Source organism: Dendrobates tinctorius, unplaced genomic scaffold (genome assembly GCF_039654945.1).
Source record: "Dendrobates tinctorius isolate UK_male_01 unplaced genomic scaffold, ASM3965494v1 ptg000015l, whole genome shotgun sequence".
NCBI classification, from domain to species: domain Eukaryota; kingdom Metazoa; phylum Chordata; class Amphibia; order Anura; family Dendrobatidae; genus Dendrobates; species Dendrobates tinctorius.
The window spans coordinates 54,741,938-54,758,452 of NW_027361683.1; the positions used below are offsets into that span (position 1 = coordinate 54,741,938).

Genomic DNA, 16,515 nt, shown 5'->3' on the forward strand with positions numbered 1-16,515 from the left:
CGATGTTAGCTGGTCCTTTTAAGGCAGGGCTGCAATGATGTTGAAATGTGTTTTGGGGGATAAAGTTCATTTTGTAGGCAAATATTGACTTTGCAAGTAATTGCTGTTAAGCTGATCACTCTTTATAACATTCTGGAGTATATGCAAATTGCCATTAGAAAAAATGAAGCAGTAGACTTTGTAAAAATCAATATTTGTATCATTCTCTAAACTTTTGGCCATGACTGTAGTGTGTATATACCCGATGCGTTAGAATTGGGCCACCATCTAGTGTGTGTATATATGTATATGTGTGTGTGTATATGTGTGTATATATATATATATATATATATATATATATATATATATATATGTGTATATATATATATGTATGTATATATATAATGTATGTATATTTATATTTATATATATATATATATATATATATATATATATATGTATGTATATATATATTATATAATGTATATGTATGTATGATTTATATGAGAGAGTTTTTCCCGTCTCCCATGACGGCACACCTGAGAGAGGGGATCCACCCAGTCAGGACAGGAACCCTACTGAATATAAAATAGCGGTACCTCTCCCTCGCTTCAGTTGGGTTTCCTGTCCCGACAGGGACCTGTGTGCTGAAGACTGCGTGTTAAGATGTCAGCACCTGCCCACCCCCGTGCCAGCGTGCAAGATCAGGCAGAGTCTGTGCGCTGGGCGTCGAGGGTGGAAGCGCTGTCCGCAGGTCCCCCGGGGGCTCGGCGGGCGTCAACGCAGCACGGTCAGGGGTCCAGGGACTCTTCTGTGGCTGCCGCGCCGCCCTCCCCCCCCCCCCCCTCTGCCGATGTCCAGGAGGAGCGGCTGCTTCCGGGTCGCTCCCCTCTGACGTCACACGCAAGGCATGCTGGGAATGGGCGTGCCCGCGTGACGTCAGGGGAGGCGCCGGATCCAAGATGGCAGCGCCCATGAAAAAACGCCGGCCGGCAAAAGATCATCCCAGCGGGGGGGAGGGGCTGTCAATGGGCACCGGAGGAGGCGGAGAGTGCAGTATATCACTCTTAAAAAGCGGGATGACCACAGAAGACGTACTCATTCCCAATGCTTCACAATGGAAGTGGGGCAAGAAGAGCAGCAGCAAGAACTCTCGCCAGATGCCTTGCCGAGCCGCCAGCATACCAGGAGCAGCCGCTCGAGTGGTGGGAGCTGCAGTCCTAAACACGACCAGCATGACTTGAGACGTCTAGAAAAAACGTCACGAGTGCATCTGAGGAGCCTCCGAGATCGGTACCCTTGATTGACAGTGGTGGTGAGTGATCTACGTGAATGTCACCCTTATGGTAACGGGGTTCCATTTTTCTGTTTGATCAGTAGGGGTCGAGGAAGTCTAGCGGCAAAGAATAGAAAATGCGCCCTATGCAGAGACCCGCTGGCAGAGCAGTGGCAGAAAGAGCTCTGTGCTGACTGTATAAACAAAACCATACGGGATGAAACCCCTGATTTGGTGACTAGCCTTAGGGCTATAATACAAGAGGAGGTGAAAGGCTCCCTAAAGGCAGCCCTTAAAAAGACAGATAAAAGCAGCCGCAAAAGGAATTCTGATTCAGAGGCCTCGCTACTGTAGAAAGGTCGGGAAAGATCCCTATCCCCCTCCACCTCCTCTTCCTCTACTCAGTCTTCAGAATCCTCCTCGGACAGCAATATATGGGGCCGTCCGTGTTTCCCAACAGGGTAGGTGGAAAAGCTGGTCAAAGCTATCAGGTCTACAATGGGCCTTAAGGAGGAAAAGACTCCTAAATCATTTTGGAGGATGTTATGTTTGGAGGACTGGAGGAAAGGAAAAAAACGCACCTTCCGTGTAAATGATAAGATAAAGGCCTTAATTGACAGGGAATGGAAAAAACCTGAGAGGTCGGGTGCCTTACCTTCTACATCGAAAAGGAGGTACCCATTTGAACAAAAAGACTCAGAAACTTGGGAAAAGTCCAAAAGATTGATGATGCCGTAGCGAAATCCTCAAAAAAGGTATCTCTACCGTTAGTGGACTCTGGCGTGCTGAAAGACCCGCTTGATAAAAAAGCAGATGTTTCCTGCTACATATCTGGGAAGCATTGGCAGGTGGATTAAAACTGGTAATAGCTGGTACTTGTATCGCTCGTGCCCTCATGGTCTGGCTACAACAAATAGAGGACCAGATCAGGGATAAAGTTCCTAGGGATGAAATACTGTCTAATCTGACACTGGTACATGGAGCAGTAGCTTTCCTAGCGGACACCTCAGCAGATTCCGCGAGATTAACAGCTAGAGCTGCAAGCTTGTCAAATGCGGCAAGACGAGCCCTGTGCCTTAAAGGGTGTCTGGGGGATTTGCCATCGAAACATAGACTGTGTTCCATTCCATGTGATGGCCAATTCCTCTTCGGGAAGAAACTAGAGGAAATTTTGGAGCATGCGGGGGATAGGAAGAAAGGTTTTCCCCGATTCTCGGGAGAACCCAAAATGCAGCTCTTTCGGAGGAGAAGATTTAACAGGGATCGTCCTCCAGGAGATAGGAAAAATTGGGACTTTAAAGAAAGGAGATGTTCGGGCTATATGTTTAAAGGGCCCTCTACTTCCTCCAAAAAATCTCCCCAATGACATCAGGTCAGAGGTAGGGGGAAGGCTTTCTCTCTTCCTTTCCACCTGGGCAAATATCTCCCCCAGTACATGGGTCCTAAGCATAACCAAGGATGGTTTAAAAATAAAATTCACCCGTCCACCCAGGCGAGCATTTATAATGACACCTCGAAGGAAAGCCCAAGAGAAACAACTGGCCCTGGAGACGCAAGTCTTGGGACTAGTGCAAAAACAAGTCCTACAGCAAGTCCCAGTTCAAAAAGAAGGAAAGGGGTTTTACTCCCCCCTCTTTTAATACAAAAACCAGACGGCTCTTGGAGGACCATAGTCAATCTGAGGCTAAATCAGTGGGTAGACAATTGCTCCTTCAAAATGGAGTCAATATGGCCACAAAAATCCTCTTTCAGCACTGCCTCATGGCAGTGATAGACTTAAAAGATGCCTACTATCATATCCCAATCCATCGGGAGTATCAAAAGTACTTGAGAGTAGCGCTCTATGTCCAAGGTCAGATCAAACACTACCAATACGCAGCCCTTCCGTTCGGCCTGTCAACAGCCCCCAGAGTTTTCACCAAGGTGATAGCCGAAGTAATGTCATTTCTTCGTCCCCGGAACATAGTGATCGTCTCATACCTGGACGACTTTCTTGTAGTAAGGAGGTCGGAGACCCATTGCACACACCAAGTGAAGGAAGTGATATCAACTTTAATAGGGCTAGGATGGATAGTAAACATCCCCAAGTCGAGATTAACACCAGTAAAGGTGCAATCCTTCCTAGGGTTAACACTGGACTCCGAGCGACAGCGCTGCCTCCTACCAGAGAACAAAGTGACCAAGATAAGGGGCCTAGCTCGCACAGCAATACAAAGGCCAGCTATGACACTGAGGAACGCAATGTCCCTTTTAGGCTAGTTGACATCATGCATACCCGTGGTAGCATGGGCACAGTACCACTTAAGACAACTGCAGTGGGAAGTTCTGTCAGCGCAGAAACAATTGAAAGGGCGTTTAGAGGGCGAACTATGCCTCTCCATGGAGGTAAGAGATTCCCTACTCTGGTGGACTATAGAAGAGTATCTAACAGCCGGTGTCCCGTGTCAGAAACCAGTCGAGGACATCATTACAACCAACACAAGTGCCACAGGGTGGGGCGCACACCTGAGATCCCACTCGATACAGGGAGCCTGGTCCTCGCTAAAAAAGGATTACGGTTCAAATGTAAAAGAACTATGGACAATAGAAAAAGCCGTGAAACATTTTCTCCCCCTGCTTCGGGGCCGCCACACTCGAGTCATGACAGACAATCGTGCAGTGGTAGCTTACATCAAACACCAGGGGGGAACGAGATCTCGGGGCCTCATGGAAAAAGAGATATCAAATCTACATTTCCAGTTAGCAGAGCAACATCTGTTGTCCATCACGGCACTGCATATAAGGTGTAACGAAAATACACAAGCAGACTTCCTGAGTCGCAGGCATCTAAGACAGGGGGAATGGTCCCTAAACCCCCAAGTTTTCCAACAAATAGTTTAAGCTTGGGGCAGACCGGAAATAGACCTGTTCGCCACCTCACGCAACAGGAGGGTCAGGAAGTTCTGCTCACTGAATCCAAAAGAAAATTTCTTCACAGTAGATTCCCTGGAAGTTCTCCCTGGCCTACGCGTTCCCCCCCGATAATAGTGATCCCTGTAGTAGTCTGGAAAATCAGGGAGGATTGAGCGAGAATAATTCTTATAGCTCTGTTTTGGCCGAGGAGACCTTGGTTCTCCCTTCTGAGACTCATGTCAGTGACAGATCCATGGATGTTACCGGAGGTTCCAGACCTGCTCTCCCAGGGACCAGTGGTCCACTCTCAGGTGAAGGGCTTCCATCTGGCAGCCTGGAATTTGAGAGGGCGCTACTGAGTCGCCCGGGATTCTCACCAGGGTTAGTCTCCACCCTGTTGAAGAGTAGGAAACCTATAATATCCCAAATCTATGATAGAATGTGGAAAAAGTTCCTAGACTTCCTGGAGGAACCTTTAGGGGATAAAGCTCCAGTGGTACCTATCCTAGAATTCCTATAGTCGGGGCTGCAACTCGGGTTAGCTACTAACACCCTCAAAGTCCAGGTCTCAGCTCTGGGGTCCCTATATAACTGCAACCAAGCATCCAATAGGTGGGTGTCCCGGTTCATAAAGTCCTGTGGTAGGTCGAGGCTGGTCATTATCCCAAAGATACCACCCTGGGACCTGAATCTAGTCTTGGAGGCTTTAACCAAAGATCCCTTTGAACCACTGCAAGAGCTGTCACCAAAACTACTCAACTTAAAACTGTATTACTGGTAGCCTTAACATCGGCCCGTACAGTGAGCGACCTACAAGCTCTATCTACAGTCAGGTCCATATATATTTGGACAGAGACAACATTTTTCTAATTTTGGTTCTAGACATTACCACAATGAATTTTAAACAAAACAATTCAGATGCAGTTGAAGTTCAGACTTTCAGCTTTCATTTGAGGGTATCCACATTAAAATTGGATGAAGGGTTTAGGAGTTTCAGCTCCTTAACATGTGCCACCCTGTTTTTAAAGGGACCAAAAGTAATTGGACAATTGACTCCAAGGCTATTTCATGGACAGGTGTGGGCAATCCCTTCGTTATGTCATTCTCAATTAAGCAGATAAAAGGCCTGGAGTTGATTTGAAGTGTGGTGCTTGCATTTGGAAGGTTTTGTTGTGAAGGAAACTTCGGTCAAAGGAGCTCTCCATGCAGGCGAAACAAGCCATCCTTAAGCTGAAAAAACCCATCCGAGAAATTGCTACAACATTAGGAGTGGCAAAATCTACAGTTTTGTACATCCTGAGAAAGAAAGGAAGAAAGCACTGGTGAACTCATCAATGCAAAAAGACCTGGGCGCCCACGGAAGACAACAGTGATGGATGATCGCAGAATAATCTCCATGGTGAAGAGAAACTCCTTCACAACAGCCAACCAAGTGAACAACACTCTCCAGGAGGTAGGCGTATCAATATCCAAATCTACCATAAAGAGAAGACTGCATGAAAGTAAATACAGAGGGTTCACTGCACGGTGCAAGCCACTCAGCATCAAGCATAAAAAGGCTAGACTGGACTTGGCTAAAAAGCATCTAAAAAAGCCAGCACAGTTCTGGAAGAACATTCTTTGGACAGATGAAACCAAGATCAACCTCTACCAGAATGATGGAAAGATAAAACTATGGCGAAGGCATGGTACAGCTCATGATCCAAAGCATACCACATCATCTGTAAAACACAGCGGAGGCAGTGTGATGGCTTGGGCATGCATGGCTGCCAGTGGCACTGGGTCACTAGTGTTTATTGATGATGTGACACAGGACAGAAGCAGCCGAATGAATTCTGAGGTATTCAGAGCCATACTGTATGCTCAGATCCAGCCAAATGCAGCCAAACTGATTGGTCGTTGTTTCATACTACAGATGGACAATGACCCAAAACATAAAGCCAAAGCAACCCAGGAGTTTATTAAAGCAAAGAAGTGGAATATTCTTGAATGGCCAAGTCAGTCATCTGATCTCAACCCAATTGAGCATGCATTTCACTTGTTAAAGACTAAACTTCAGACAGAAAGGCCCACAAACAAACAGCAACTGAAAACCACCGCAGTGAAGGCATGGCAGAGCATCAAAAAGGAGGAAACACAGCGTCTGATGTCCATGAGTTCAAGGCTTCAGGCAGTCATTGCCAACAAAGGGTTTTCAACCAAGTACTAGAAATGAACATTTTATTTACAATTATTTAATCTGTCCAATTACTTTTGGTCCCTTTAAAAACAGGGTGGCACATGTTAAGGAGCTGAAACTTCTAAACCCTTCATCCAATTTTAATGTGGATACCCTCAAATGAAAGCTGAAAGTATGAACTTCAACTGCATCTGAATTTTTTTTGTATAAAATTCATTGTGATAATGTCTAGAACCAAAATTTAAAAAAAGTCTGTCCAAATATATATGTACCTAACTGTATATGCCCTCCATATACGCAGATCTTGGATGACCGAATGATTCTAAGACCAGACCCGGCCTACCTCCTCAAGGTGGTCCAGAAGTTTCATAGGACTCAGGAGATCTCCTTGCCATCATTCTGTAATAATCCTAGAAACCCGGGGGAGCAAAAGTTCCATACATTGGATGTAAGGAGGGCCATATTACAATATACAGTATGTCGATAACTAGTCAGTGGAGGACAGATCAGTCCCTGTTTGTAGCCTTTCAGGGTAGTAGAAAAGGATACGGGGTAGCTAAGAGTACCATTGCCAGATGGATCAGGGAGGCCATTATGTTATCCTACTCTGCAAGTGGCACTCTGGTTCCAGAAGGCAGCAAGGCTCACTCCACCAGAGCCGTGGCTACCTCCTGGGCAGAGAAGGCTGAGGTATCGATTGAGCAGATTTGTAAAACCGCTACTTGGTCCTCACTTTCAACCTTTTTTAAGCACTACCGACTTGATCTATCTTCCTCTACTGACCTAACTTTTGGCAGAAGGGTACTACAAGCGGTCGTCCCTCCCTACGGTGTCTTATTTTGCAAAAGTCTCTCAGGTGTGCCGTCATGGGAGACGGGAAAACACCAAGGTTACTTACCGGTAGCCGGTTTTTCCTGAGTCCATGACGGCACCTGTATATTCCCCCCCCTTATCACTCCTTTGGTGTGCACTATAGTTTGGGTGCTTGTTTAGTTAAATATAATGTGGTGAGAGTTTTTACCATGTGTACTAACCCGGGGGGCCTCTCATGCTCTGTAAACCAACTGAAGCAAGGGAGAGGTACCGCCCTTTTATCTTCAGTAGGGCTCCTGTCCTGCCTGGAGGGATCCCCTCTCTCAGGTGTGCCGTCATGGGCTCCGGAAAAAACGGCTAAAGGTAACCTTGGTGTTTTTGTAGGGTTTCTTAGGTCATGAAAGTTTAATCTTTAAAATCACAGTAAACTGATGTATAGGTCCTGGAACATCCCATAGGTTAATAAAATGTTCAGTTCACTGGAATTGCTGCATCCCATTTGTGTTGACCATTGGTGACTGTTTGATCAGATCCTTAGAGGTGTGCAACCCCAATTTTAAATTGTAAATGCTGCTGCCTTTAACTGCTGATGTGTAGGTCTGGATGTGACACTGATTATTTTTTGCATATAGCAGGCAGCTAGATGTACTTAAAGGGAATCTGTCAGCAAGTTTTCACTGCCTTATCTGTGAGCAGCCTGATGTAGACAAAGAAAATCTGAATCCAACGATGCATCATGTAAGTTGCTGGGTGCAGCCGTTCGGACACAATCACAGCTTTTAGATTTAGAATGAAGCAGAGCTGAGAAAGCTAACCCAGCGCACACCAGGCTCTTGTGTACAAAGTCCATAGATGATCACAGAAGGGGGAATGTGGGACCAAGGCTAGTCAAAGCAATGATAAACTACTTGTTCTAAAACAATCAATGTAAGCAAAAAAAAAAAACAAAACCTTGTGCTACCTTCAGATTGCATAGCTGACAGATTCCCTAAACTGTCTGTTGTATGGGAGGTGTATATTCATCCTTTTTGTCTTTTTTTTTCATAGTAATGTGGTGGAGAAGTGCGTGACACATGCCTCTCGCACAGAGCGGGCAATGTTAATTGATGAAGTTTGTTCGATGAATGACGGGCCTCACAGTGCCTTATACACCATGATGAAGGATCAGTATGCCAACTATGTGGTGCAAAAAATGATTGATGTAGCAGAGCCGGCACAGCGTAAAATTGTCATGCACAAGGTAAATGGAAAAGTCCTACAAGTAATCTTTTAGCTGAAGGGTCTTTGCCCTTCTTTAATATATAAACTAAAACCAAAGAGCCTTTTATGCTTTTAAACAAGACAACAGACCACCCCTTGATGCCCAGAGAAACAAACACGCCACAAACATTTTCTTAAATGCTTCAGAAAACTTTAATTTTTATTAATATCAGAAGTAAAACATTTCATCTTTAAAGGGGTTTACCCACGAACAGAAGTTAATTTTAGTCAATAGATCTTGGAATAATAATCATTTCCACCATTGGATGTGTTTAAATGTTCCTGTGCTGAGATAATCTTATAAATGTGCCCTGCTGTGTACTGTGTAATGGCCGTGTCTGACCGTGCAGGAGCATGGCCTGGTCATATCACAGCTCCTAGGCAGGGGAGGAGGAGGCAAGAGAGTATACAGACAGGACAGTACGGGATCACAGCTGATTCTTTCTGTGAAGTAAAACATTTCCCGGCCTGTTTTTAAGCAATTGTTTACCTCACAGTGAGAATCAGCTGTGTTCCCCTACTGTAATGTCTGTATACTCTATTGCTTCCTCCCTGGGAGCTGTGCTATGATCAGACCATGTTCCTGCACGGTCAGACACGGCCATTACACAGTAAACCGCAAGGGCACATTTATAAGATTATCTCAGCACAGGAACATTTAAACACATCCAATGGTGGAAATTATTATTATTCCAAGATGTATTGATTAAAATGAACTTTTGTTCATAGGAAAACCCCTTAAGATAACAGCAAGAACCTATATGAAATCTCATCACACAAGGAAATGCACACCCTACAAAAAGCACACTACAACTTCAGGTGTCAGTCCACCTTACAACACTTCAGTGTGGTAAAGATGTGGACACGTCATCTTCTTGATCCGGAAGGGAGGCCACTTTTCCAACTGGATTGAATTGTGGAAATTTTTTATTTTTTATCAATTGTATGTGAAATTACAAAATTAAATTGTATCCTAATACAGTCGCATACAACTGATGATATAAATGTGAAGTTTTTCTAAAGCATTTAAAGGGAATCTGTCACCTATTTTTTCACATTGTAAGATGTGGCCACTTCCATCAGGGGCAAATCTACAGCATTCTGTAATGCTGTAGATAAGCCCCCGATATAACTGGAAAGATAAGAAAAACACGTTCTATTCTACTCACCGGGGGGTGGGGTCCGGTCCAGATCCGATGGGTGTCACGGTTTGGGTCTGGCGCCTCCCATCTTCTAGCGATGATGTCCGGCCCAGGCTGAGCAGAGTACTGCAGGTGCTGGGAAAGGTCAGAGAGGTCTGGCGCATGCGCACTGCAGTACTCTGCTCTCAACAGGGCCGATAAAGTACGCGTGCGCAGGAGCCGATGGAGAAGCAAGGAGGAGGACGTCATCGTATGAAGATGGGAGGCGCCGGACGGGACGGCGACACCCATCGGACCGGACCAAACGCCAGGGAGAGCAGCACGCCTGCACCGGAGCCACGACAGGAAGCAAGGAAGAGGACGTCATAGCTAGAAGATGGAAGGCGCCAGACCGCGACACCCATCGGAACGGACTCATGACGCGTCCCCTAGTCCCGTTCACACCTCAGCATCGGCGACTCCTGTCTCTCGCTCTCCCTCTCCTGAGGTTCACAGCGAGCACGACTCTGAATTCGAATCTGACACGTCAGCCCCTCAGAATCCCCCAACTGATCAAGAGTCGCTTGATTCTCTTATAGAATCAGTCAACAGGATTCTGAAGTTGGATAAGGAAAATATTCCCGCTCCAGCACACCCTGTCCCATTTAAGAAAACCAAGCGTGTGCACAGGTTATTTACCAGCCATTAAGGAAATTGTCTAGAAACATAGGGATCATCCACATAAGCAGTTCACAGGGCAAGTGTCTGCTCAGGCTAAATACCCTTTTGATCCAGACCTAATGAATGATTGGTTACAGTCCCCTCCTGTGGACCCTCCTGTATCACGTTTTGCTTCTAAAACGCTCCTATCCATTTCTGAGGGTTCCTCAGTCAGAAACCCCTCAGATCATCAAATTGACTACCTTGCCCATTCAGTTTTTAAAGCTTCAGGAGCAGCGCTTTTTCCATCTTTCGCTGCAATTTGGGTCACTAAGGCAATGGCCGCTTGGGCAGAAGTCTTGATTACTTCCTTCCAGGGCACCAATCTTCCTCCGGAGGCAACAACTGTTGCCAGGCAGATAATTCACGCAGCGGACTTTGTAGTGGACGCTTCTTTTGATGCCGCCAATTGCGCTGCTCAAACTGCCGCTAATGTGATCTCCATTAGAAGAGCTCTATGGCTCCGTGACTGGCGGGCGGATGCCACATCTAAAAGATGGTTGACTTCTCTCCTCTTTCGGGTCGTCTTTTTGGAGAGAAACTGGACCAGCTCATTTCTGATACTACCGGGGGGAAAAAGTAAATTCCTTCCTCAACAAAAGTCTGTTTGGCCGTTTCGCAACCAACAGCCGACGCGTTTTCGATCTTTTCGCAACAATTCCAGTTGGTCCTCCTCTACCTTCTCTTCAGGATCAGGTCGGTCCCCGCGCGGAGACAGAGGCTCCCAGGTCTCATACAGACCTAACCACTCTTGGAAACCCAGGCCTAGTGCTTCTGGATCTAGGGGAGCCAGATCTCATAGATCTACCCAATGACTTGTTGCGGTATCCGGCGACACCGACAAAGTAGGCGGTCGCCTACTTTCCTTCAGCCACACCTGGCTCGCGGTCGTCCACGACAAGTGAGTCAGGGAGCTGGTGTCCTTCGGATACAAGATAGAATTTTCTTCTCCCCCTCCAACTCGGTTTTTCCCTTCCTCTCCCCCCAAGAAAAAGACGAGCCTTCCTTCGGGCTGTTCAGGCTCTGCTAAGGGACGGAGTCATTATTCTGGTCCCTCATCACGAAAGGTTCAGAGGATTTTATTCAAACCTTTTTGTGGTTCCAAAGAAGGACGGGACGATGCGACCCATTCTGGATCTCAAACTGTTAAATCAGTTTGTCAAGGTATGGTGATTCCGAATGGAATCTCTCCGATCAGTTGTCGCTTCCATGGAAAAAGGAGAGTTCCTAGCATCCATCGACATCAAGGACGCTTACCTTCACATTCCGATCTGCCCGTCTACCAGCAGTTCCTGCATTTTGCAATTCACGAGGAACACTTCCAGTTCGTTGCCTTGCCCTTCAGACTCGCCACCGCCACCAGGGTCTTTACCAAGGTCATGGCGGCTGTCATGGCCATTCTTCATTCTCGGGGAGTAGTGGTGTTACCGTATCTGGACGACCTGCTCATCAAGGGTCCGTCCCTTCCAGCCTGCGAGGAATCCGTGGATATAACAGTAAATACACTTTCTCGCCTAGGGTGGAAGATAAACTTCGAAAAGTGTTTCCCAAAACTGGCTCAGCAGATTTCCTTTTTAGGAATGATCATGGACACTTCCCCCGGGTTGGTCATTCTCCCTCCAGCAAAGACCCAAGCCTTACAACAGGCAGCGTGGACTCTATACCGACCAGTTTCTCCATTCATTTCAGCATGAGAGTGCTCGGAAAGATGGTGGCTGCGATGGCAGCAGTTCCATTTGCACAGTTCCATCTCTGTCCCTTACAACATGCGTTGCTGTTAGTTTGGGACCAGAACCCGTTCTCCCTGGACCGTCGGATCCTTCTGTCCCTGCGGGTCAGGCAAGCCCTCAGGTGGTGGACACTGAGGTACTCCCTGAATCAAGGTAGGTCTTTTCTCCCAGTAAGATGGTTGGTAGTAACCACCGACGCAAGTCTTCTTGGCTAGGGTGCGGTCTTTCTTCACCACACGGCACATGTCGTTGGTCAATCCGTGAGTCACGTATCCCCATCAACATTTTAGAGATACTAGCGATCTGATTAGCTCTACACAGTTTCCACCATCTCCTCGCAGGTCACCCCATCAGGATCCAATCCGACAACGCCACGGCTGTAGTGTATATCAACCGCCAGGGAGGTTCCCGGAGCAGGATAGCCATGCACGAATGAGTCACATCCTCCATTGGGCCGAGACCAATCATTTGCCCATCTTGGCAATCCACATCCCGGGCGTAGAAAATTGGGGGGGCAGTTTTTGTCAGTCGCCAAGGCATTGCCTCGGGAGAGTGGTCTCTTCATCTGGAAGTCTTTCAGCAGATTTGTCATCGTTGGGGGACACAGGATGCGGATCTCATGACCTCAAGACTAAACAACAAGGTTCCTCGGTTCATTGCCCGATCACGCGGTCCATGCGCCATCGGAGTGGACACCCTAGTTCTGCCATGGCACCGGTTCCGGCTCCCGTACATCTTTCCCCCTCTTCCCTTGCTTCTGTGGGTCATCAAGAAGATCAGAGTGGAGGGAGTACCAGTGATCCTAGTCGCGCCAGATTGGCCGAACATGGTATACAGACTTCCAGATCGCATGGATCTACTCTCACAGGGCCCGATTTACCATCAGAACTCCGGGGCCCTGTCTTTGACGGCGTGGCCGTTGAATCCTGGATTTTAGTACAGGCTGGGTTCTCTCACAACGTGATTTCCACCATGATTAGTGCTAGGAAGCCTGTGTCCATGCGCATCTATCACCGCACCTGGAAAACCTTCTTTTCGTGGTGCAAGGATCATGGTCGATCCCATCTGGTGTCTTTCATTCCGGCCATATTGGAATTCCTTCAATCCGGATTAAAATCAGGCCTCGCGCTTAGCTCGCTCAAGGGCCAAATTTCGGCCTTGTCAGTGCTTTTCCAATGCAAAATTGCCACCAAACTTCAGGTCAAGATGTTCATTCAGGGAGTTTCCCATGTGGCGCCTCCTTATAGAAGGCCATTGGAATCATGGGACCTTAACCTGGTTCTCGGGGCCTTATAGGAGGCTCCTTTCAAACCACTGTAGGACATGTCACTGACCGTCCTCTCTTGGAAGGTGGTCTTTCTAGTGGCAATTACGTCAATCAGACGAGTTTCGGAATTGGCAGTCCTGTCCTGCCGTTCTCCGTTCCTGAATTTTCATCAGGACAAGGTAGTTCTCAGGACATCCCCGTCCTTCCTGCCCAAGGTGGTCTCCTCTTTCCTTCTCAATTAGGAAATTGCTTTGCCTTCCTTTTGTCCGGTGCCAGTCCATCGCATTGAGAAGGCCCTCCACACCCTGGATGTGGTTAGGGTGCTAAGACGGTACATCTCGCCGACGGCCTTCTTCCGCAAGTCAGATACGCTGTTCATACTTCCAGAGGGGCATAGGAAGGGTCTAGCCGCTTCAAAAGGAACACTAGCCAGGTGGATTCGCTTGGCGCTTCAGGAATCTTACCGTGCCAGGAACGCGCCTGTCCCAGCGGAGATTAAGGCGCACTCTACCCGGTCAGTGGGTGCCTCTTGGGCCATTCGGCATCAGGCCTCGGCAGAACAGGTGTGCATACTTTTACAAAACATTACCAAATTCATTCTCAGGCCTCTGCAGATGCAACTCTCGGCAGACGCATCCTGCAATCGGCAGTATCTCAGTGTTGACTCAGTGGTACATGGGGTATTAGCAGATGCATGCTCCCCACCCAGGGACTGCTTTAGGACGTCCCACTGTCTTGTGTCCCCCAATGAGGCGTAGGAGAAATAGGGATTTTTTTTGTACTCGCCGTAAAATCCTTTTCTCTGAGCCATTCATTGGGGGGGACAGCACCCACCCTGTTTAGCCTACTGGCTCATTGTAGCATTCTTAGGTTGTGACATAGTTGTGGTTTTTGTTGACTGTTTAAGCTCTACTGCTTTTTTCACTGAACTGGAGAAATCTCATCCAGCGACATGGTGTATACTGCAGGGGAGGAGTTAACTTTTTTTTCTGGTTTACTTAGTGTCCTCCTAGTGGCAAGCAGCATAACACCCACTGTCTGTGTCCCCCAATGAATGGCTCGGAGCAAAGTATTTTACGGTGAGTACACAAAAATCCCTATTTTCTTATCTTTCAGGTTAAATAGGGGGCTTATCTACAGCATTATAGAATGCTGTAGACAAGCCCCTAATGGCGGTCGTCACATCTGATATGCGAAAAAATAGGTGACAGATTCCCTTTAATGAAATGTTGATAATGTATATTGTTTTGAAGAGGAGGCTTGTGCAATGCGGTGGCTAGGATCTGCTCATAATTGCTACATTTTTATTTTTTTAGCTAAATGAAAGCCTTACGCATATTCTTCTTTTGTAGATTCGACCCCACATTGCCACCCTACGTAAATACACATATGGCAAACACATTCTTGCTAAGTTGGAGAAGTACTACATGAAGAATGGTATGGATCTGGGGCCGATTTGTGGTCCCTCCAATGGCATCATCTAGAGATCTTCCTGAACCCACTGTATCCGCCTAATTCTGCCCACCGCGTGGGAGATTCAGGGTGTAGCTCTTTCAACAAACCTATGTAAATGTCTTTAATTTTATTACACCTGACATATTATTATTATTTTAAAGATCAACTTTACCCTTCCCACTGTATTTCTGTATAGAATCACTTGTACATATCTTGTACATGTCCCCCTCCCTTTTTGATTGCACATTTTTCCATTATGTGCTTCAGAGCCCGTGTGAATAAATTTGCTCTTTGTGAAGTCCAAAAGGATACTGAAACTTTTTAAGCCAAAACACATTTCCCCCTTTTGCCTTTATTTTAAAATATGCTTTTTTTTTTAAGCAAGAATTTTCCATATCTATCCATGTCATAAACTCATATATAAATTTATATATTAATTTATATATAAATTTACATATGCACTTTCTTTCTTTTTCCAAGCTAGTTCTGTTTTATTGTGCAGATAATGAGATCGAGGCAGATGACTTGCCATTTTTATGACTATTTTGATTTCAAGAGACTTACTTTAGCATGTCCACCTTAATTCTAACCCCCTATACCCTTTTTTCGCTTTGTATAAATATGTAGTGTATACTTGATATAGATATTTGCATATATATAAAACTTTGTAGTATTTTTCTTTTAATTTTTTTGATGTTTAAATACAGATGTATCCTGCAGTTAGTGGACATAAACCCTTTTGACTGTAAAATTGTACATTTGTAAAACCTCAGTAATGTAAATGTGAGTTTGAAAATCAACATAACCCCCTTCCTTTTTGGTAAGAGAAAAGAAAAGATGAAAAAAAAACTTTAGGCCAAACTGTGCATTTTCAGAATTCTTCTACCGATATATTGGTCGTGATGTTGTAAATTGTAAATTGTAATTTCAGCCAGGCAAGACAAAACCGCATCTTCCCCCTTCCCGCTTTTTAGTTCATGTTTGTTTGATATATGATTTTATTTCCACCTTTAATTTGGATAAGTGTTAAATTTGCTCTAAGTTAGTGCAGAACTCTTGTAAAATCCGCTAACTGCAAGTTGAATTTGGACTGAAGACCCCATTGAAATCTTGTTAGTCATTCTTTACTGTACAGACTCTAATGTTTTGTTTTGCATTTTGTCTCACTTGTAAGTTGCTGTATCATATTGTCCACTTAATTCTTGTTTGAATATACAAATGTAATAGTTAAACGGTGTATATTTACAACAGACGTTAAATCCCCTTCTTTTGTGTATATTACAATTGAATTTTCCAAGCACACTTGTTTAACTGTATGTGTATAATTAAGAATCCCCTTTTCAATTGCCAAATGGAGCAGTAGGAGGGCAATGGAAAAGGGGCATTATTGGCCCTGTGGATGCTTCTGATTTAGCAATTATTTTTTGTACTTTGTGTAGAATGTCTATAAACGATGTGTGATCTTTATTTTGAGAATTACAGGACTTTGGAATCTGTTTGTAGTCTATTTTTCTGCATCTGCATCTATGTTCTCAATCTGTCATACACAATCTTCAAGTAAGAGTGCCACATTACTAAAAAAAAAAAAATTAAGCTTCATACCACCTGATTATAGATTTCTGATTTATAGACTCATTGATTGTTTTTGCCATTCTTAATCAAGGGCATGTTATCTTAGAGAAAATTTCTGTAAAGCAGTACATGTGATAATATCTGTATTTTGGAGCACCATCTGCTGAGCTATAGGAAAAGTAGTGCTTTTTGCTCTTGATACTGGATTTAGCCAGGGCACTTGCTACTGATAGTGGTTGTCACAACATTTT

At 45.4% G+C, this 16,515-nt stretch overlaps 1 protein-coding gene across 10 annotated transcripts in view; it reads left to right on the forward strand.

The window, feature by feature from the left end:
- The window catches only part of PUM1 (pumilio RNA binding family member 1), a 224,883-nt gene extending 208,695 nt beyond the window's left edge, over window positions 1-16,188 (forward strand). For all 10 annotated transcript variants that reach the window (XM_073564452.1, XM_073564444.1, XM_073564418.1 and 7 more), the window contains exons 21-22: window positions 8,187-8,379; window positions 14,590-16,188. In XM_073564452.1, the coding sequence (XP_073420553.1) occupies window positions 8,187-8,379; window positions 14,590-14,721 (325 nt within the window). In that variant the 3' untranslated portion in view covers window positions 14,722-16,188. The remainder of the gene's footprint in view (window positions 1-8,186; window positions 8,380-14,589) is intronic.
- Window positions 16,189-16,515: the final 327 nt, after the last annotated feature.